The sequence below is a fragment of the Leucopleurus acutus genome (genome assembly GCF_964270905.1).
Source record: "Leucopleurus acutus genome assembly, chromosome: 10".
Taxonomy (NCBI): domain Eukaryota; kingdom Metazoa; phylum Chordata; class Mammalia; order Artiodactyla; family Delphinidae; genus Leucopleurus; species Leucopleurus acutus.
In genome coordinates, this window is record NC_139153.1 from 63,040,739 (window position 1) to 63,064,895 (window position 24,157).

General features: G+C 36.8%; 1 protein-coding gene across 1 annotated transcript in view; it reads right to left on the bottom strand.

Moving 5' to 3' along the window:
- Nucleotides 1-363: 363 nt before the first annotated feature.
- Nucleotides 364-24,157, bottom strand: part of FAM83B (family with sequence similarity 83 member B) — a gene marked incomplete at both ends in the record, with an annotated part of 63,724 nt that continues 39,930 nt past the window's right edge. Inside the window, 3 exons of the mRNA XM_082848912.1 lie at nucleotides 364-2,665; nucleotides 13,720-13,844; nucleotides 14,533-14,697. Coding sequence (XP_082705038.1) covers nucleotides 364-2,665; nucleotides 13,720-13,844; nucleotides 14,533-14,697 — 2,592 coding nt within the window. The remainder of the gene's footprint in view (nucleotides 2,666-13,719; nucleotides 13,845-14,532; nucleotides 14,698-24,157) is intronic.

Consider the following 24,157-nt stretch of genomic DNA (forward strand, 5'->3'; position numbering starts at 1 on the left):
AGCATTTGCAATGAATGGTTAAAATCCATATACCATCTCTCCACCAAAGTTTCCATTTAAGATTTAAGAAGATCTTCAGTCTGAAGAAAACAATTTCATTACATTTGTCTTACTATTACCATTTAAAAATCATGTATTTATGGACATTCCATCTATAGTGTAATTAAGCACAACTAAATTTATCACACAGAACAATAACTTTACTATACATTAGTAAGTTGGTAAACATATACTTCGCACCCAAAATTCCACCCCCATAAAAATCTATTAGGATATTACAAAAAAAATCTACAATGTTCTTTGGACAAATATTTATAGCCACATTTATTTTGTATTTTAAAGTCTATTTGTAGTTACAGTATTTCATTTATTTTTGTTTATGAAGTTTCCAAACTTCTGTATAAGTCCTCGAAACTTGTTTTCATTTGGCTGATATGAGTGGTAAACACCAGAGTTGTAATTAAGCATTGGGCTGGACCTGCCATAACTATTGCCCATAGTTGAGGATTTCATTTCTGGGTGGTGTGTACTGGTATTTGGCATGTTGCTTGTTGGCTGAATAGAGCTTTCAATACTACAAAATGGCTCAAAACGACTGTAAACACGCCGGTCAATTGAATGAGTTCTTATAAGCTCATCATTGGGCTTTGGTCTTGGAGAAGAAGCTGGTTTTCTTTCAGGAACAATAATTGCTTTAATCTCCTTTGAATCTCGGTACTGGATCTGCTCAGTGTTGAATCTCGGGGCAGAGGCATCTCCTGCTTTTTCCAAGAACTTGCTTTCAACTGGACCTGAAGAAGGTATAGTTTTGTTACTTTCATCAGATGAAGAATGTATCCCCTGAGATGAACGAACTGCTACATCTTCCTTACCCTTGTGGATGCTGCCTGGAGAGCTGGATGAAGAGGAATGTTTTCTTCTAGGAGATGAATCAATTTTGGGTTCTGATTTTTTTTGTTTTTGATTCTCTTCAGCCTCAGAAACTAAAGTGTCAGAACTACTACACATTCTATAAAAGGCAGGTGCTTTATTTTTGGATAGATTTTCTTTCTTTTCTGGGGTAAGGCTAAGTAATGACCTTAACTTCAGAGATCCCTTTTTCAAAAAACTTGGGGAACCCTTCACTTCTTTCTTGGAAGTGAGTTCTTTGTTGGGTTCTTCTTTATTCTCATCAAGCAAAGCAGCAATGGAAATTGATCTGATAGCAGTGCCACTTGGAGGGCCTCTCTTGGTAACCTCTTCCTCATCCTCTTCCATGGCATGGGTCACATTATGAACACTTCTAGAACTTTTTAACAAATCCTCTTTAGTTTTTTCTGGTTGTCTAATTCGATTCCTGGTAAGTGTACTATACACATAATGCTTACTATTTCCATGATTTAAATTGGCTTTTGAGTGGTCAGTGAATGGGAAACTTCGCCTTTTAAGCAGATTCTCATTTTGTTGATTCTTTAGGTTATCTGTCTGCTTATTTACAGACAAGGTCGTACATAAATGTTTGTTTGAGTCCGTAGGGCCATTTGTAGTTGGGATTAAAACTGCCAGGTTGCTTTCGGGAACCTGTAGGGTGTGCGTTTTTGGTGCCTCTGACTGCAACGGGAGCTTGGGGGTTGATTCCTGTGAGGGTTTGTCTGTCGGATGCTGTGCACCTGTTGGGGTGTCTGGGATCTTTTTAGGAGTGTCATTTCCCTGGGAACCAATGACTGTTGAATTTGAGGAATCAGTTGTACAACTGTTAACTTCCTGTTGCTCAGGTAAAGTGGGTTTAAACACAAAAGAAGAACGAAGCCGAGAGTGAGTATAAACGGTATTGGCTTTCAAATTCTCAGGACCGTCGTAGCCCTCAAACCGGTCACCTAGAACCGATCCATTGGAATCACAAGAAGCTTCTGAATGATCATTTAAGTAGGATTCAATTCTCCAGTTACGCAAGAATGACTTGGTGGTATGTTCAAGGTTTGGCATGTGTTGTTGCAAAAAGCGAATATGATTATCTGTCCCGTTAAAAGACTTCCGCAAGTTGGAATTCCTTTCTGGAAGGTTTGTCGTCTTCCTCTGGGCAAGTCTGTCAGCAAAACTCTGGGCAGGTGTGTTCTGGTGGCCTGCATAGCCTCCCTGTGACGAGGATGCCACACTGAGACTATCTGAAGGCCTTTTCCAATTATAGGGAGCATTAACTGTTCGATTCAGAGCCCTGTGAAGCAGCAGGTATGGTGCTGTTTCTGGCTGTTCCCCAGCATAACTATGCCTCTTCCAATTTTCATTTATCTGACTGTGTTGATGCTGATGGATTGGATCATTAAAGTTGGGAACAAAATGAGGTCTGTATGCATGATTTCTTATGTTATATCTGTCACGTTCGTTGAGAGTATATATCCCTCTGTTTTTGAAGTAGCTAGAATCTAGTTTATGAATTTTGTCTTGTGTACCAAAAAGGTTTCTTTGGCTGGAAATGGAAGCTAAGGAAGACACTGAATGCTGGTAAATGCCATTCTCCCAGAGTGCTTTGCTGTGCTTCACCCTTGCTGACTCTTCCCATGCAAATGAGCTGGGGACACAGGACCTGGCATAGAGAGTCCTAAATTCTTCATCAAAGGACTCAACAAGTTGTCCTGTGATTATCTGAACCATGCTGAGGTGTGCTTTTTCAAATGACCACATGTAGCTGGGAAAAAAAAAATCAAAATAGGCAAATTTTAATTGTGCTGACAATATTTAGCTCTATTAAGAAAAGTGTCATTTAATGTTGACAAAAGAGTATTTTTGTTTATTTTCCTTAACTACCATAATTTAGAACATCTTCAGTCATTATATGCTTGCAGTACATGTCTCCCCACTCCCATATTCATATGTTAAATAACAAAGCAACACAAGTTCTGGCTTTCAATCCATCCATAATTTCAAGAAGTACAAAGAAAAGCCTGGTGTGCATTTTTCATCTCTGCCTACTAAGATTTTATGGAGTAAAATATGACATTATATTCCATATACAACATCCTGGCAGGGTGCAGGCAAGCTGGTATTGGAGGAAAAGTTGAGAGACCTGGCCTCTGCCAAGCTGTCTATTCCACATGAACTTGGACCTCAGTTTCCTCCCAGCCAGAATGAGGATAAGGACAGCATAATTCGCTACAATTCCTTATGGTACTAGCATGTCATGATGCAAGATCATCTGTGCTAATGCGTGTATTTCATCTCTGTGGCTTAAGTGTAAATGTAATTTAGGTGCCAGGGTTTGGAAACAGACAGGATTTGTGGCAGCAGCTTCAGCCACTAAGGGCATCCTTCACTTCACTCAGTATATACAGTAAATTCAGTACTTACAAACCATGCCAATCAGAATGCCAATTAAGACCTTTCCATGTAGAATACAACTGCTAGGGGATTGAAGTTTGTAATTACTTTATAGTACTTTGTGGAACTTCAAATCTCTCTCCTGAAGTTTAGAGGCAACAGTTATCTTGAAGTTTCATATATAATTTAAAATCTTATTTTAGAAAATCTTGATAATGTAACATAGAGAGTAACTGAGCTGAAAAGGCCATTGCTAATATGCTATGTCTCAAAAAATGTACATGATATAATGGGGGTTTACACGAAAGAAAGAGGAGACAGAGCCATTCTCCACAATAAAGGAGCTTACTGTTTATACAGGGAAGATAATAACAGAGGGCAGATGGAAATATTAAAAGAATGTGCAGAACAATACTCTAAAATACATAAAATATCATAAACAGCAGTGTATAACTTAAAATTCTTCTTATTTTGATATGCTTAATTTTATCAGTATGCTTACTGAATTCATAGTATGAGAAGAATATTTTTATGTACAGATGTGTGGACCACCAGGATGACTTACAAGAAATAGTAGAAAAGTGAATCATTTGAGGAATTTTCAATCCAACTGAAGGTATGAATATAAAATTTGTTAAAAACAGCAAGTGAAGTAATAAATATTCAGCTATCAAATAGAAGAAAATCCCCAGAGATGGTAAGAGGTTAGCAGTATTTTGACAGAGACTAGAAGCCTAGAAGTTCAAACTTGAAAAGTGTGGGAAAACAATTTGTGTCGAAGAAGAAATGTATGGAAAAAGGAAGGAAGCAATAGTGGCTATGTTTTGGTTGAACACAGAAAACAAATTATATTTGCTGAAATAAGAAGCTATATAAGAGACTGATGAACTAGTGGGGGGAAATCTTGAAAGCAAAGCAGGGAGATCACAAGATTGAAAAAGAAAGTACAAAATTCTCTCTTAGTCAAATCTGTGGACAATACTAAGTAACTTCCAGGTTTTCCTATGACAATTTCAAATGAGGGTATCCAATTCAAAATCTGATTTACAAACATTGATAAAAAAGTATATGTGTTTTATCTCTTCACTGTTAGTATCAAGATGTAGCAAAACACCTGTTGTGTTTTCCTGATAAAACTGTCCTTGTCACATGTGAGCTGTCACACAGTGTGTGACATGGTGAGTACAGATGCCAGACCTCTCTAGAAATGTTGGGTATTTAGCATTTCAAGAAGTTTTATGGCTAAGAAATTTGAATTAAAGAAGAAGGCATTCTGAATTTGCCTACAAGGAAAACAATGGTAATACTAGAACAGCAGAGATAAAGGCTGCTTTTACCTAAAAGGGAGAGTACATTTTTAACCAGTTTCTACAAAGACTGGTTCATAACAGTTCCACCAGATCCTCTTATATTTGGTAAAAATAAGAAAAATCCATAATTATTAGTCAGAAAAAAACAAAAATGACAAGGGCTGAAAACCATCAATTTTTTTAAAAAGAAGTATATTTAAAATTAACATGAAATAATAAAGAGAGTAGAGTTGTTAGATAATTGTTTTGATGAATTTTAATAATCTGTGGTCCTATGTATTCCATATTCACTTACACAAACAGCAACTTAAATTTTGCCTCTGGCTTATGATATAGATAAGAAGATAAAGAGTTTCTGTTGCTGTTTGTTTGTTTGTTTTTTCCAACACCAATTTTAAAGTAGCTCATTTACAGTCATCTCAACAGATATCACCTGTTAATACCTAGTATTGATGTGAATTTATTGTTGAAGATAATCTTCAAAGTCAAGTTAAATAATAAAAATAGAAAGTACTCATTATGATGAGAATAATATAATAATAATAATAATTTGATGAGAATAATAAACACCATTTTATAAGTCAAGTGAACTCCTATTTTAATTAAAATTTCAATTAAAACCCCTCTAAAAACAAGTGGGTCTGACTAAATAGAAACACAAATAATGAGTCTTTAAAAGAATTCATTAATTTCAAGCACTAGTTGTAACTTCTGCTCTTAACACATTTTCTTTTAAAATTCCAAAAAGGATTTTCAATATAGGGTCCCTGAGCTCAAAGAGAAATTTAGCAAATATTAACAGTTAAAACAGGCCTAAAATAGCAGTTGACATTAGGGGCTTTGGATGAATTAACTCATTTAATTCTTACGACACAAAGTAGGTTCTATTATTATCCTCCTTTTAGAGAGGAGGAAACTAAAGGGCAACCAAGTTAAGTAGCTTGTCCACAGCCACCCTATTCAATGAGTTGCCTCCTTCTTGTGGACTTTTTAAGTTCTTAAGAGAAGAGGCAAAATATTCCCTCACATTGTCCTGTTGACATCCACAGCTCTCCTGGCTGCTTCCTGCAGGCTTTAGTATTGAGTGACCTAGGACTTTACGTGTTCTTTTTTTTTTCTTTTTTTCCTGGTCTGTTATCATGATGAATTATATTGATTGATTTTTTTTTACATCATTATTGCAGTATAATTGCTTTACAATGGTTTGTTAGTTTCTGCTTTATAAAAAAGTGAATCAGTTATACATATACATATGTTCCCATATCTCTTCCCTCTTGCTTCTCCCTCCCTACTACCCTCCCTATCCCAACCCTCTAGGTGGTCACAAAGCACCGAGTTGATCTCCCTGTGCTATGCGGCTGCTTCCCACTAGCTATCTATTCTACGTTTGGTAGTGTATATATGTCTATGCCACTCTCTCACTTTGTCACAGCTTACCCTACCCCCTCCCTGTATCCTCAAGGGCATTCTCTAGTAGGTCTGTGTCTTTATTCCCATCTTACCCATAGGTTCTTCATGACATTTTTTCTTTTTTCTTAGATTCCATATATATGTGTTAGCATACGGTATTTGTCTTTCTCTTTCTGACTTACTTCACTCTGTATGACAGACTCTAGGTCCATCCAAATCACTACAAATAACTCAATTTCGTTTCTTTTTTTGGCAGAGTAATATTCCATTGTATATATGTGCCACATCTTCTTTACCCATTCATCTGATGATGGACACTTAGGTTGTTTCCATCTCCTGGCTATTGTAAATAGAGCTTCAATGAACATTTTAGTACATGACACTTTTTGAATTATGGTTTTCCCAGGGTATATGCTCAGTAGTGGGATTGCTGGGTCATATGGTAGTTCTATTTGTAGTCTTTTAAGGAACCTCCATATTGTTCTCCATAGTGGCTGTACCAATTCACATTCCCACCAGCAGTACAAGAGTGTTCCCTTTTCTCCACACCCTCTCCAGCATTTATTGTTTCTAGATTTTTTGATGATGGCCATTCTGACTGGTGTGAGATCATATCTCATTGTAGTTTTGATTTGCATTTCTCTAATGATTAATGATATTGAGCATTCTTTCATGTGTTTGTTGGCAACCTGTATATCTTTGGAGAAATGTCTATTTAGGTTTTCTGCCCATTTTTGGATTAGGTTGTTTGTATTTTTTGTTATTGAGCTGCATGAGCGGCTTGTAAATTTTGGAGATTAATCCTTTGTCAGTTGCCTCATTTGCAAATATTTTCTCCCATTCTGAGGGTTGTCTTTTGGTCTTGTTTATGGTTTCCTTTGCTGTGCAAAAGCTTTGAGGTTTCACTAGATCCCATTTGTTTATTTTTATTTCCATTTCTCTAGGAAGTGGGTTAAAAAGGATCTTGCTGTGATTTATGTCACAGAGTGTTCTGCCTATGTTTTCCTCTAAGAGTTTGATAGTTTCTGGCCTTATATTTAAGTCTTTAATCCATTTTAGCTTATTTTTGGGTATGGGGTTAGGGAGTGTTCTAATCTCATACTTTTACATCTACCTGTCCAGTTTTCCCAGCACCACTTATTGAAGAGGCTGTCCTTTCTCCACTGTACATTCCTGCCTCCTTGATCAAAGATAAGGTGACCATATGTGTGTGGGTTTATCTGGGCTTTCTGTCCTGTTCCATAGATCTATCTTTCTGTTTTTTTGCCAGTACCATGCTGTCTTGATTACTGTAGCTTTGTAGTATAGTCTGAAGTCAGGGAGCCTGATTCCTCCAGCTCTGTTTTTCGTTCTAAAGATTGCTTTGGCTATTCGGGTTCTTATGTGTTTTGATACAAATTGTGAAATTTTTTGTTGTATTTCTGTGAAAAATGCCAGTGGTAGTTTGATAGGGATTGTATTGAATCTGTGGATTGCTTTGGATAGTATAGTCATTTTCACAATGTTGATTCTTCCAATCCAAGAACATGGTATACCTCCTCATCTATTTGTATCATCTTTAATTTCTTTCAGCAGTGTCTTATAATTTTCTGCATACAGGTCTTTTGTCTCCTTCAGTAGGTTTATTCCTAAATATTTTATTCTTTTTGTTGCAGTGGTAAATGGGAGTGTTTTCTTGATTTCACTTTCAGATTTTTCATCATTAGTGTATAGGAATGCCAGAGACTTCTGTGCATTAATTTTGTATCCTGCTACTCTACCAAATTCATTGATTAGCTCTAGTAGTTTTCTGGTAGCATCTTTAGGATTATCTATGTATAGTATCATGTCATCTGCAAACAGTGACAGCTTTACTTCTTCTTTTCCGATTTGGATTCCTTTTATTTCTTTTTCTTCTCTGATTGCTGTGGCTAAAACTTCCACAACTATGTTAAATAAGAGTGGTGAGCATGGGCAAACTTTTCTTGTTCCCGATCTTAGTGGAAATGCTTTCAGTTTTTCACCACTGAGGACGATGTTGGCTGTGGGTTTGTCATATATGGCCTTTATTATGTTGAGGAAAGTTTCCTCTATGCCTACTTTCTGCAGGGTTTTTATCATAAATAGGTGTTGAATTTTGTCGGAAGATTTCTCTGCATCTATTGAGATGATCATATGGTTTTTCTCCTTCAATTTGTTAATATGGTGTATCACTTTGATTGATTTGCATATATTGAAGAATGCTTGCATTCCTGGAATAAATCCCACTTGATCATGGTGTATGATCCTTTTAATGTGCTGTTGGATTCTGTTTGCTAGTATTTTGTTGAGGATTTTTGCATCTATGTTCATCAGTGATATTGGCCTTTAGTTTTCTTTCTTTGTGACATGCTTGTCTGATTTTGATATCAGGGTTATGGTGGCCTCGTAGAATGAGTTTGGGAGTGATCCTCCCTCTGCTATATTTTGGAAGAGTTTGAGAAGGGTAGGTGTTAGCTATTCTCTAAATGTTTGATAGAAATCGCCTGTGAAGCCATCTGGTCCTGGGCTTTTGTTTGTTGGAAGATTTTTAATCACAGTTTCAATTTCAGTGCTTGTGATTGCTCTGTTCATATTTTCTATTTCTTCCTGATTCAGTCTTGGCAGGTTGTGCATTTCTAAGAATTTGTCCATTTCTTCTAGGTTGTCCATTTTATTGGCATAGAGGTGCTTGTAGTAATCTCTCACGATCTTCTGTATTTCTGCAGTGTCAGGTGTTACTTCTCCTTCTTCATTTCTAACACAATTGATTTGAGTCTTTTCCCTTTTTTTCTTGATGAGTCTGGCTAATGGTTTATCAATTTTGTTTATCTTCTCAAAGAATTATCTTTTACTTTTATTGATCTTTGCTATCATTTTCTTCAGTTTTTTTTCATTTATTTCTGGTCTGATTTTTATGATTTCTTTCCTTCTGCTAACTTTGGGGGTTTTTTTTTGTTCTTCTTTCTCTAATTGCTTTAGGTGCAAGGTTAGCTTGTTTATTCAAGATGTGTCCTGTTTCTTAAGGTAGGATTGTATTGCTATAAACTTCCCTCTTAGAACTGCTTTTGCTGCATCCCATAGGTTTTGGGTTTTCGTGTCTCCATTGTCATTTGTTTCTAGGTATTTTTTGATTTCCTCTTTGATTTCTTCAGTGATCACTTCGTTATTAAGTAGTATATTGTTTAGCCTCATATGTTTCTATATTTCACAGATCTTTTCCTGTAATTGGTATCTAGTCTCATAGCATTGTGGTTGGAAAAGATACTTGATACAATTTTGGTCTTCTTAAATTTACCAAGGCTTGATTTGTGACCCAAGATATGATGTATCCTGGAGAATGTTCCATGAGCACTTGAGAAAAATGCGTATTCTGTTGTTTTTGGATGGAATGTCCTAAAAATATCAATTAAGTCCATCTTGTTTAATGTATCATTTAAAGCTTGTGTTTCCTTATTTATTTTCATTTTGGATGATCTGTACATTGGTGAAAGTGGAGTGTTAAAGTCCCCTACTATGAATGTGTTACTGTCGATTTCCCCTTTATGGCTGTTAGTATTTGCCTTATGTATTGAGGTGCCCCTACATCCGGTGCATAAATATTTACAATTGTTATATCTTCTTCTTGGATTGATCCCTTGATCATTAGTAGTGTCCTTCTTTGTGTCTTCTAGTAGTCTTTATTTTACAGTATATTTTGTCTGATATGAGAATTGCTACTCCAGCTTTCTTTTGGTTTCCATTTGCATGGAATATCTTTTTCCATCCCCTCACTTTCAGTCTGTATGTGTGTCTAGGTCTGAAGTGGGTCTCTTGTAGACAGCATATATATGGTTCCTGTTTTTGTATCCATTCATCCAGTCTGTGTCTTTTGGTGGGAGCCTTTAATCCATTTACATTTAAGGTAATTATCGATATGTATGTTCCTATTCCCATTTTCTGAATTGTTTTGGGTTTGTTATTGTAGTCCTTTTCCTTCTCTTGTGTTTCTTGCCTGGAGAAGATCCTTTAGCATTTGTTGTAAAGCTGGTTTGGTTGTGCTGAACTCTCTCAGCTTTTGCTTGTCTGTAAAGGTTTAATTTCTCTATCAAATCTGAATGCAATTCTTGCTGGGTAGAGTAAACTTGGTTGTAGGTTTTTCTCCTTCATCACTTTAAATATGTCCTGCCAGTCCCTCTGGGTTGCAGAGTTTCTGCTGAAAGATCAGCTCTTAACCTTATGGGGATTCCCGTGTGTGTTATTTGTTGTTTTTCCCTTGCTGCTTTTAATATGTTTTCTTTGTATTTAATTTTTGACAGTTTGATTAATATGTGTCTTGGCGTGTTTCTCCTTGGATTTATCCTGTATGGGACTCTCTGTGTTTCCTGGACTTGATTAAATATTTCCTTTCCCATATTAGGGAAGTTTCCATCTATAATCTCTTCAAATATTTTCTCAGTCCCTTTCTTTTTCTCTTCTTCTTCTGGAACCCCTATAATTCAAATGTTGGTGTGTTTAATTTTGTCCCAGAGGTCCCTGAGACTGTCCTCAGTTCTCTTCATTCTTTTTTCTTTATTCTGTTCTGCAGTAGTCATTTCCACTATTTTATCTTCCAGGTCACTTATCCATTCTTCTGCTTCAGTTATTCTGCCATTGATCTCTTCCAGAGTATTTTTAATTTCATTTTTTGTGTTGTTCATCATTGCTTGTTTCATCTTTAGTTCTTCTAGGTCCTTGTTAAATGTTTCTTGCATTTTCTCTGTTGTATTTCCAAGATTTTGGATCATCTTTACTATCATTATTCTGAATTCTTTTTCAGGTAGACTGCCTATTTCCTCTTCATTTCTTAGGTCTGGTAGGTTTTTATCTTGCTCCTTCATCTGCTGTGTGTTTCTCTGCCTTCTCATTTTGCTTATCTTACTGTGTTTGGGGTCTCCTTTTTGCAGCCTGCAGGTTCGTAGTTTCCGTTGTTTTGGTGTCTGTACCCACTGGCTATATTTGGTTCAGTGGGTTGTGTAGGCTTCCTGGTGGAGGGGACTAGTGCCTGTGTTCTGGTGGATGAGGCTGGATCTTGTCTTTCTGGTGGCCAGGTCCATGTCTAGTGGTGTGTTTTGGAGTGTCTGTGGACTTATCATGATTTTAGGCAGCCTCTCTGCTAATGGGTGGGTTCGTGTTCCTGTCTTGCTAGTTTTTTGGCATAGGGTGTCCAGCACTGTAGCTTGCTGGTCATTGAGTGAAGCTGAGTGCTGGTATTGAGATGAAGCTCTCTGGGAGATTTTCGCTGTTTGATATTACGTGGAGCTGGGAGGTCTCTTGTGGACCAGTGTCCTGAAGTTGGCTCTCCCACCTCAGAGGCACAGCACTGACTCCTGGCTGCAGCACCAAGAGCCTTTCATCCACACAGCTCAGAATAAAAGGGAGAAAAAGTAGAAAGAAAGAAGAAAGAAAGAAAGAAAGAGAATAGAGGATAAAATAAAATAAAGTAAGATAAAATAAAATTATTAAAATAAAAAATAATTATTAAGAAAAACGTTTTTTTAAAAATTAAAAAACAAACAAACAAACAAACAAAAAACCGGATGGATAGAACTCTAGGACAAATGGTGAAAGGAAAGTTATACAGACACAATGTCACACAGAAGCGTTTGCATACACACTCACAAAAAGGGGAAAAGGCGAAAAAATAATAAATCTTGCTCTCAAAGTCCACCTCCTCAATTCGGGATGATTCGTTGTCTATTCATGTATTCCACAGATGCAGGGTACATCAAGTTGATTGTGGAGCTTTAATCCGCTGCTTCTGAGGCTGCTGGGAGAGATTTCCCTTTCTCTTCTTTGTTCGCACAGCTCCCGGGTTTCAGCTTTGGATTTGGCCTCGCCTCTGCATGTAGGTCACCGGCGGGCGTCTGTTTTTCGCTCAGACAGGATGGGGTTAAAGGAGCCGTTGATTCGGTGCCTCTGGCTCACTCAGGCCTGGTGGAGGGAGGGGTACGATGCGGGGCGAGTCTGCGGCGTCAGAGGCCAGCGGGACGTTGCACCAGCCTGAGGCACGCCGTGCGTTCTCCCATGTAAGTTGTACCTGGATCCCGGGACCCTGGCTGTGGCGGGCTGCACAGCCTCCCCGGAAGGGGTGTGTGGATAGTGACCTGTGCTCGCACACAGATTTCCTGGTGGTGGCAGCAGCAGCCTTAGCGTCTCATGCCCATCTCTGGGGTCCGCACTGTTAGCCATGTCTCACGCCCGTCTCTGGAGTTCTTTAAGCATTGTTCTTAATCACCTCTCCTCGCGCACCAGGAAACAAAGAGGGAAGTAAAAGTCTCTTGCCTCTTTGGCATGTCCAGACATTTTCCCGGACTCCCTCCCGGCTAGCCATGGTGCACTAACCCCTTCAGGCTGTGTTCATGCCGCCAGTCCTCTCCCTGCGCTCCAACGGAAGCCCAAGCCTCAGCTCCCAGCCCCGCCCGCCCCAGTGTGTGAGCAGACAAGTCTCGGGCCGGTGAGTGCTGGTCGGCACCGATCCTCTGTGTGGGAACCTCTCTGCTTTACCCTCCGCACCCCTGTTACTGTGCCCTCCTCCGTGGCTCCGAAGCTTCCCCCCTCCACCATCCGCAGTCTCCACGAAGGGGCTTCTAGTGTGTGGAAACTTTTCCTGCTTCACAGCTCCCTCCCACTGGTGTAAGTCCTGTCCCTGTTCTTTTGTCTCTGTTTATTCTTTTTTCTTTTGCCCTACCCTGGTACGTGGGGACTTTCTTGCCTTTTGGGAGGTCTGAGGTCTTCTGCCAGTGTTCAGGATGTGTTCTGTAGGAGTTGTTCCACGTGTAGATGTATTTCTGATGTATCTGTGGGGAGGAAGGTGATCTCCGAGTCTTACTCTTCCGCCATCTTCCCCCTCTCCAGTTCACGTGTTTTTGGTGTTTTTATCTGCCTATTGATGTAGCCTTACTGTGTTATCCCATTCAGGACCAATGCCTGGAATTTATAAGGGAGTTTGAAGGCAGCACTTAAACTCTGGAATCAGCTGGACCTAGACTGTGTTGCCAGACCTGAACTGTCTTTTGGCCCTTAACTGTGATGTTTCGGGCAAGTCACTGAACCTTCTAGAACTTCCATTTCATCATTTATCAAATGTAGATAAAAACAACTGCCTTGCAGAGAAGTTTTAAGGACTGTGAGTGAAACATAAGAGCCAAGCTAGAATAGAAGTAGATATATTCCAGCAGTGGTACCCTAGAAAGATGCCAGAGAGTAGATCTGGGGCTGAAAAACCTTGCCTAGTGTCTACCATGGCATTTTTACAGCCAGACTCTTCAATGATTTTTCAGTAGTCCTATGATGACAACATGATAATCATTAGAGTCTCAATAATACTAAAATAAGAGCAATCCATTAGGCAGGTTCTTAAATGTGATAGCTTCTATTTTTATGAACAATTATTATGATTCATACTGTTTTCATAAGGAACAAAAACACTTTTAGCATTATAGAGATTTAGGAAACCTGAGATATAAGTCAACGCTCTCATTTTGGGGAGGAAGAACTTGAAGCCCAAGGAAGTTATGTGACTTGCACAATGACTTCAGAGCCAGAACTGAAATTCAAGTTTCCAAGCTTTTCATGCAAGGGTTCTTCTTTTATTTTTAAGAAATAACTAAACAGATTACATTAAAACTTTAAACTCATAAATTCTATAAATGATTGATAATACTGGAGGTAAACACAATGATCTTACCTGTAGGAACCATACATAACTTTCTGGCAGTCAATTAACAAAAATTTCTGTTCCATTTTTCCATGAAATTTTGCTCCTGTTTTGGAAAGATAATCTTGGCCTTTTACTGTCCGCACTCGGATATTCTAGAATTGCATGTAAATATAAAGTAAAAATTATGGCTAGAAAGGGGATATCTTGAAAAGTAAAATATGTCATCGTAAAAACTTAGTAACCAAAAAAGTACACATGAAATAATTTTTTAAAACATATAACAACAAAAACAAATATAGTGAAAAGCACATTTTAAAACACCACCCAAAAAAGAAGGAACATGGTCACTTAAAATAATATATTTTAACATAACTTACATCATTTACACAGGATGGTTCTATAAGTCACTTAGGGTCCTACTGCAAGAGCCCCTTTCAGGTTATAGTAGCATGATAACAAAATAACTAAGAGTAAAATCCACCTGTCTTTTAATAAGTCAAACATCACTGAAAACACTATGCTAAATGATTGTGACAAGCAATATCTGCTGAATGAAAGATTATCACTCAAGCCAGTCGTTTCAAGGTTGTAAATTAATTATGACTGGCAGCAAAGTTAACTCAAAAGCTTAAGTGCCCCACCATCAAGAAAAGCATCCTATAAAACCATCACGAAGATGGTGAAGTCACAGTCTGAAGAGTACAAAGGACCCCTTCTGTGGTCAGCACCTTAAATATATGGTGTACATTTAGAGTAATATAACTTAACATGCCTTACATTCAATGACTGAGATAAAGATAAAATAGTTGAAGAAAGCAAAACAAAGCATGAAATATTTACTCTGAGACGTTGAACTTGACAGCCCTGTTTCTCGGTCATACTTAGGAAATGATTAAAGTTTGACTCATCAAGCAGAATGTACACAGATATCCCTCGAGTTGATGCCTCCACTATTTCTTTGAAAATGTCCACGTCTGTAAATATATCCATCACTAAAGCAATGACCTGTTAAAGATAAGAATATGAAACAATTTTAGATACCCAATAGAGAAAGATCTAGAAATTGCTTGCTTTCAGGAAAAACTGGACAAAATAGAAAATAGTTCAATGCATAATAAATATATATATACATATATATAAATATATACACAAATATTTTTGCAGTTTTCTAAAATAGAAGATAGAAAAGTATATTGAAACAAACTATATACATATTTGTAACACTAAGTAATTTCATACTAGCTTTAAGTCAAAGGGAATCTTCATTTCAGTAGAATGTTGAGTGAAGGGCAGATCCAAATCATGGCAATCAAGGTTGCCTGTAGGGTGAATGGAGGGGACAGGTAGACAGAGGGTAGAAATTGGTGCTACAGTTTTCATGGGAAATATTTCAGGGGAAAAGCAAGATTTCTGTAACTAGTTAAGAATAAAAGTATTGGAGAACTAGGACAGAGAAAAAAAATCTTCTAGAAATAGAAATATAGCTAAGAAAGGACCAAAGATAAGAAAGGGGATAAGAAGACTTGAAGACCAGAAAATTAAATACATATGCTTAAAATTAGCTTAGCAGACAGAACAAGTAAAAGAAAACAAAATGGACAAAAAGATATGATTAAAAAGGTAAATGCAGAGAGAAATATCCTAAGGAACAGGCCCCTAAAATGGAGAGAGTCCAAGTTAACTGTTGGAAACAGAACCATTATTGCCTTTGAGAAGCAGCAGGAGTGAAATGATGCTGAAAGAAAGGGAAATCATTTGACTGACTATATGCCAGATGAGAAGGACAGAATCCCTGCCCTTTGTGAAGCTTACAAAGTAGGGGAAGAAACCACAAGCAATACAGAGAAGAGGTAAATTATGTGATAAGCTATAAAATGATGTTTATTGGGAAAAAATTAGAGCAGGATAAGGGGAAATCACAGTTCCCTGGAAATTGAGAAGTAGGGGTTTGGGGTTTTCAGGGTAAGCCTCTCTGAGAAAATGTCCTTTGAGGAAGTCCTCAAGATGGATATCCTGAGGAAGCATGTCCCAGGCAGGGGGACCCAGCAATGCAAAGGTCCTATATCAGGTTCAAGAAACTGAAAGGGCAGAAATGAAACAAGAAAGGGAGAAACTAATCACAATGCCTTGAAGGCATTAAAAAGCCTTCAGTGGTTTTTCCTGAATAAGAGTGGAAGCTGTTGAGGGTTATTATTGAAGTAATAATATGGTCTCATTTATGTTAGAAAAGGATTTTTCAGGCTTTTCTTTGTTTAAGAACAGACTTTAAGGCTGGAAGGCAGGGTGGAAGCAGGGAGGCCAGTTAGAACTATTGGAGCAATTCCAGTGGGAGGTGATGGTGGCCAGGACCAGACGGTCCTGGTACCAACCACTATCAGTGATGAGGAGAAATCGTCAGCGCTGGATATTTTGAGCCAAAAGGACTTCTAGATGGACTGAATATGGGATGTGGGAGAAAGGGGGAAAAAGAGGATGATTCTAAGATTTTTCAGCTCACCAACCTGAAGGACAGAGCTGAGATAGGGGAGGGTACAGCTACACTAAATTTTAGGTGAAAGACTGAAAAGGCAAGTTAAGTTTGAGGGACTTGGACATTCAAGTGGAATACTGAGTAGGGAGGTCTAGGCCAGAGCTGTCAACTGGGTGTTATAGTGTAGAGATGACAATTAAATCCAAGTCATCCAGGGAGACTGGATGAATAGTTAGGAGATCTAGTACAAGAGGGGCTAGCAAAGGAAGTCTAAAAGAAGGGACATCCTGAGAGGCAAGTTAAGACAGGGTATCAAGAAGAAGGGTGTCCTCAAGAGTGTCATACCCTACTGCAAGGCCAAGTAACATGAGGATTAAGCATTCATCGGATTTAGTAATATACAGGTAATTGATGACTTCACAGTGTAGTTTTAGTGGAGTGGTGAGAGCAAAAGCTTTCTTGGGAGGGGTTTAATAGGGTTTGAGAGGACAAAGTATATTAAAAGAGCCTAGGAGTGCTATATAGAATGCTAACTTTAAACGACAGTTATAAACACACTTATTTACCCTCCTTGTGTAAACTTTCCCTGCAACCTTTATGTGTATTGTCTTTATCAATCTTTGTGGTTTTCCAAACTGGTGTACAGTCAGTATAATTATTAGAAAGCAGACTTCTTTTTAATTAAACATATTTCATTACAATAATTAGTCTGTGTACTCATTAAGTAGAATTATCTATCATTTTCTTCTAAACACTGGATTTGTTTCACAGCCTCAAACTGTCTCAGGGATCCTCCCACACCAAGTATTTATTAACCTCAGATACTGAAAGTTATCTGCAGGTATAGGTAACTCTTTTTGAGTAATCTGACTACAATGAGAAGCAGAAAAATAGAGCAGTAGCTGTGGGTAAAGCTGGGTCAAGAGAAGTTGTATTTTTTGTTTTGTTTTAAGGTGAGAGAAATAACAGCAGGTCTGTGTGCTAATGAAATGCTCCAGTAAAGAGTAAAAATCAGTGATGCAAGAGATGGTGGGAGGTGGGATGGGGAAACAAGGGATTTCTGGAGGAAGGCCTTTGAGCGGAAATAAAAGACAGGATCTAGTGCAAAAAGTAATTAGAGCAGAGGGAATAAAGATCTTCAAAAGATCATTGTACTACCAAGCCAGAAGGCTAGGTACAAGGTGCAGGTGCTGGTGGAAGTACAGATGTGGTGGAGGGGCTATGGATGTTCTCCTCTGAATAAAGCCACTTTCTCAGTGAAATGGGAGGCAAGGTCTTCAACTGAGAAGACCTTGGATTATGGAAGACACGTTAGCGGTATGAGGAAAGGCAGTTAAGTAGTCAGCTAGGAGGGTAGAAGAGGGAACGGACTACAGAATATAGTGTGACTGCAGAGTGGCATTAAGGACCCACCAAGTCATAAATTTAAAATCAGACCAGTCAATGTGGTTGAGAGCTATTCTCTCTCACCAAGGAACAAAAATTGTCAAGAAATGAGAAGGAAAGAAATGCCCTGGGAATAGACACATGGCAACAACAGCTAGGATAATATACTGGATACATTGCAAGTATGTTAGAACATGAAGAAAGTCATGGATAATATATTATTTAATCCAATAAGATGTTAGAACAAAATACTGGGCCATGTTCAATTTATACAAGATGATGACTTTCTTTAAGCTACCAGTGAAATATACTTCAATCAGATTTTCTTTAGGAAGAACAATTTCAATCACTCTAATGGCCTCATGTGATCCTTTCCTTATTTATAAATGGTATGATGTGGCAGGAGAAGCGAGAAGCTAGTTAGAAAAGCCTCACCTGTGTCTTGTGCATATTCTCTATAAAATAGAACATGTGAAAAACTTTCAGTCACATCCACAATTATTAATGAATGCATTTATATACAATAATTAGTGATGTGATAGTGTATGGACATTGAGATAAAGAAATGAAAATGTCCATTTTATAAACTTATTTTACAAAATAACTTTTAAAAACATATGTCTGGAGCAGTCTAGCACTATTTTTTTTTTTAACTAGAAAGGAATGTTTTAAAATAAAGAAACATTATTATACTACATGGTATTCTTTGTAAAAAAATAATCAGTATATCGAAAGAATTTATTTTTAATTTGTCTGATAGTCTCCTGTAACAGATTACTTGAGACTTTGGAAATGAACAAAAACTCTTGACCAGATAAATAAAGGGTTTTGTTTCTAAAAAGTAATTGAAGTCACTCAGTCAATGGAAGATTCTAGCACATAAAAGGTAGAACAAATGACAGTCCCTCTTGTATGACAGATAATGCAATGCATCAGGATCTGGGAGACCAGATTACACATCTTTGACAAATTTATGTGATGTCAATGGAGTCAGGTACCTTAACAGGATTTCTGGTTCCCAGCACCCAGTAGATATCTTGAAAACTTATATAAAGTCTACAGAAAATTTCAGCTGTGCCAAGAAAGGCAAAATAAAATGTAGCCTTTTTTTTTTAAATTTAATGGTGGGTTACATTCATGGAAAGGAATGATAATTAGAAATGAGGTATGCCAAACCTGATCTGAAGGTGTTACACTCCCAGCTAGTTAACTAAATCACACTGTGCTGTAGAAATAACCACAATGACTATATATAATGAAATAAAAATGATATACCTGATTAGTACAAGGCTTTTCAAAAGGTATATTAATTGATTTCATAAGTCAATACAGAAACCAGTTACATTAAATGGCATTCATTAAACTACCATGTTATATAATTTTAAACTTCTTCTCTTCCTTCTTCATTAATTACTGTTTTATTCTTGTTTGATAAATTGAAAAAGTAAACAAGCAAATGCATTCATCAGCAACATGAGACTTAGAAAACTTTCAGGAAGATATTCTGAGTGACTTTTAAGATTTGAGTGAAACTTTGCATCTTTTAGTAGTTTCAGAGAAACTGATTCAAGGATATGAGTTTCCACTTATTTTTCTCAGAGTAGTAAATTTTCCTGAAGTGACCTAGACACACTGAATTAAAATAATATTAAAATTAAATATTAAAATAATATAAACAGTGACAATAAATTTATGATAACTTCATATTCATGATACAATTTAAGCTCATTTAGGAAAGTAAATAATGAGTTGTTATGTAATTCAGAGAAAGGGGAGAAAAAGCTCTAAATGTACATGGTTGTTAGGGTGGGTTCCCAGTAGAATGAAATACACTACCAGGGCTTCATGAATAAGCCTTAAATAATGAATAAAGATTATTTTTAGCCATCCAAGCTGGAAGACTAGCATTACAGAAATAGAGGCAAAAATTAGAATGATGGCAACAGTAATATTTTAATAAATGTTTATTGAATTAACCTAAAGTTAAAAATGTTAAAATAAAAGATTATTACACTTATGAATATGGAACAAATTTACTTAGGATTTATCTGCATAACTGCTATGAAGGGTCTTGAAAATCTGACACATGTTTAGATTTGATTTTGAGAGCAAGATAAATCCTGAAGAGGAAAATATGTGCACAAAATAGTATCTTGGGAAAATGTATCTGATAGCAACATTCATATTGAAAGTATCTAAATTCTAATGAATCATATTGACTAACGAGGATCATGAAGCCCTCTTTTTATGGTAATGTTATAAGTGCAGTGAAATATTTTTTAAAATGTGAGGTAGAAACCAATGACAAGAAAAATGAAAAGTATGATAGATTTGATAGAAAATGTTCATCACAATGTTGACACTGAATTACTTGCATTTCCTTAGAAATATGCCTCACCATCTTCAGAATTTTAATTTTGAAACCCATACTGCATTTTCCACTATAATCCATTAAGATAGAACACTATTAGCAGTATGCTTTTATATGACCTATACTTTAAGAAATGTAAGTACACCTTGGGTTAATGATCTGTAGTCACAGAACTGTCAGTATTACCCTCAAAATTGAAAAAGTGAATATTATACCTTTTATGCTTCAAAATACTAAGCACCATTTGAAAGGATTCGGACTTCCTTGGTAATTGCCTACATATATACAGGAGGATTTACCTTTTTCCAACAGAAGGAACGCTAATAAGGAGTTCAAATTAAAAAAAAAATCAACAAAAACTTTTTAATAACCGTATCTATAATAAAATTCAACACAACTAGAAGACCTTAAGAATTGAGTAATAGAAATCTAGGGAAATGATCACTTAGGAAATATATATCTCTGAGTCTGTAATGCCTATTAAAAGCAATGTGCTAAATGGATTTCAGAAAAAAGAGAGCCCAATATTAAGAATAAGTGCTTTTGGTCCTTATCCTTCTGCAGCCTAAATAAAAGTATCAATTTTCATATATAATATATTGTATGCACTATAATATTGTTTAGTAAGTTTAAGCTTTACATTATGAATGCCATAACTTGTACATATATAAGCATCTATACTAGTAGCTAAATTGATATCAATTGGTTTGGTCTGCCATAAATTGTGTAACCTTTGGAAAGTCAGTGAAATGATTCTGAGTCTCACTGACCTCTATTATATATTAAATAAATCACAGACGATCGTGTGTGTACCAAGTTCTAAAATTCTATGTTTCAGTAACTATTCATTCACTCCCAATTACCCAAAAATTGGATTAAAACATGCATTGTACTTAGATTGTAAAAATCTCACCAACCACTACCTGGTGAAAGTGAAAAACAAACAAGCAAAAATCCTGGGTATTGTACTAAAATTCAACAGAAGATGTAAGGGGGAATGTTTGGGCTGTGTTATGGCTACAACATAAATCTGTAGAAGTAGTACATATGTTTGACAACTCAGAAGCATTGCATAATTTTGATATTTCCCTCCCTTTCTGCATTGTGCTACATGATTGAAAGTATTTATACACCAGTATTATGGACTGAATGTTTGCGTCTTCCAAAAATGCATATTTTGAAATCCTGAGCAGGCTTAAAAAAAACAGCAAGAAGAGCCATAGTTCTTTTACTGATTTCACAGTTCAGCCCTCTTACAAGCTCTCATTTCCCCAGCACTTCCAAAAAGTAACTTCTCCTGAAACTTGACCTGACAAGGGTCCTGAGCATGGGCCCCCAAGCCAAGGTATCAGAATCTAGATCTTGGCAAACTGACCAAAGTAACTTGTTTTCCTGAGACTCTTAGGAGATCTCCTTTAACCTGTAGCATAACTATCCATTGGCTTGGAATAACTATTATCTTATTTAAATTTTTCCAATATTAAGGGATGTCTGTCAGGAAGAAAGGAGTGAAGGGCACTGCAGGTGGAAAGACAAAGAGGGAAGAAAGGAATAAGAATCTATTACTAGTTGTGTTGGGAAAATTGTAAAGTAGCACTTAAAGGGGAGGAAACGCTTGGGTAACAGGAGTTGAAGCATTAGGAATACTCACCAGGAATAGCATTAGAACCCATTTTTCTGGGTCATGGAAATCTGCTGATGGGGAGTTAGCCATAAGGCTAGAAAGATTAGAAAGGTCAATTTGGCCAAGATTGTAGAGGGCAGCCCTTGCACGCCAGGCTAACTACAGATTCCATAAGGCACAATGGGGAAGCATGTAAAGCTTTTCGCCAAAGCGTTATGTGATTGGAAAAATACTTAAGAAGATTAACATTTTAGTATACATGGTATGAGTGAGAAACTGGAACATCTACCAGCAAGTAGAGGAGTTAGGAGGTTTCAATCCTAATGCAGCATAAATGTGTACGATCCCAATGTGAATGAAGGCAGCAGGAATAGAAGGAAGGGATGGAGGTAAAGCTGCAAAGGATGACTTGACAAGACTCAGTGGCTGAGTGCTTGAGAAAGACAACAGAGAGAGGCTAGTCAGGGCTCATCAGGTATTAGAGACCTAAATTACATGGAAAATTATTGTACCATTATAAGAAAATTTAAAATTTGAAAGGAGTATTTGTATATAAGGAAATTCAAAACAACGTGATAAACACCATGCTAAAAAGTTGTACTCTCTGTTTTTCCCATCTACCTATTTATCTATTCATCCATCCTTTCATCTATGCTTTTTTTAAATTAGTCATTGAAACTTAAGTGTTTTTAGGCATACAGGAAAAGTTGGGTGGACATCAAAGGAATAAAATAGGAAAGAGGTAATACAGTTGATGGCATACAATCTCGGTGGAGTCAGAATGGGATGGCATGAGCAGAGGAGGGTTTGCCTTAGAATTAGGTTCTACGGAAGTGCTAAGACTACAGGGAAGAAGAGAATGAGTACTAACTGCAAGAAACGTTTTGATGGTGTATAGGGTATCGTGAGAGGAGGAAAGGGAAACAGATTAGGTGACTGTCACTGGATGCCCTCAGCATACACTTCATGGTTGGGGGTAAAGCCTACCTCTGGGGCTGTGGTCAGTGAAGGCTCAGACTGTGGGCTTGCATGGGAATGAAGAAGGTCCAGAACAGTTGCTCTGAGGAATACAGTACAGAGTTAACAGGAAATTAAAAGTTATTCAGTATAACAGTGAGAGGCCAACTGAACTTTTTCTTTTAATGTAAACTTGAAATTGACTTTTTAGCAAGTTTTTGAGAAATTTTCCATCAACATTCAACAAATGTCAAAAGACATTTAGGTAACAGAAATTTCAATACTGACTAGGTATTTAATAGTAATGCTTTTTTTAGGTTTGATAATTTATGCTTTTTAAAAAGCCCTTATTTTTTAGAGAATTATATTGAAGCAATTACAGATGAAATGAAATAATCTGTTACATGTGATCTTCTTCAACTTAATTCAGCAGCAGTGGAGGATACGGAGGAAACAAAGTAGAACACAAGTTGATAATTAATGAAACAGGGTGGTGGTACATGAGGAATCATTATCATATTCTCTCTTCTTTTATATACGTTTGAAAGTTTCCAAAGCAAGATGATAAGTAATCAAGAAACTATCTAAACTTTCACTCTATCCATTGTATTCCTTCTTCTCACTCTTTTCTATTTTTATCTTTTTAGTTCAGATATCGTCCTTGCTAAATTTCCTCTTTAATTTTGTACTCCTTCTTCCTAAGTCACTCTTCAGTGTTTCCTTTACTTCCACAAATATCTGTCCCTACATATCTCTCTGATTCTGTCATTTTTCTAGCGAGGTGAACTAAGAGAAGAACATAACCTTTTTGAGCCTCAAATTTTTCATCTATAAAATCAAGTGAATAACTCCCATTCTGTAGGATTATTGGGAAAATTGAGATGCTGTATATCAAGTCTGTAATAAGTGGCCCATGGTATAAGATGTTACATAGTATAAGCACGTGGCAAAGGATCACTGAATAGTTGCTACTATTAATAAAAATGTGGGTGATAACAGAGCTTGAAGAATAGATATTTTGTTATATTTGAGCAAAATTTTATAGTCCCTAGTTTAAAGAGATGAGTAAAGTGTTTCACATGTTTCAAGCCATTATTTTCTTAATTTATAGCATTGGCCTTAACCAAATATTCCCCAATAATTAAAACAACAATTACAACAAAACAGAACAAAATTTTCTATTCATGTTTTAAGAGGCTGCATTCTTTACTTGAGCGATAACTGTGTTACTTTAATGTCAACTATTAATTAACCTGACATAAAAAAATCAAACATACCACATGGCAAAAATACCACAGGTCCTATTTATTCAATAGTAATTTCTATCTGGATAAGAAACTTGAATATCAAGGTATACATCAAAGGAATAAAATAGGAAAGAGGTAATACAATGGCATACAATCTCGGTGGAGTCAGAATGGGATGGCATGAGCAGAGGAGGAAGAGGTATCAAGGTATCAAGGAGTTACACAAAAGTTATGAAATATTGCAGAAGCATTTTTACATTTAGTATAAGTCTTTCCTATGTCTTTATAGTCAAGTTACATGCACCTAATCCTCTGTTTATTTAACTCTACTACTCTCTTTTCTCTCTTGGATAATTTTTTTCACCACTAGCCTCTGAGAATTGTGTATTATTTTTCACTTTGATGCCTGA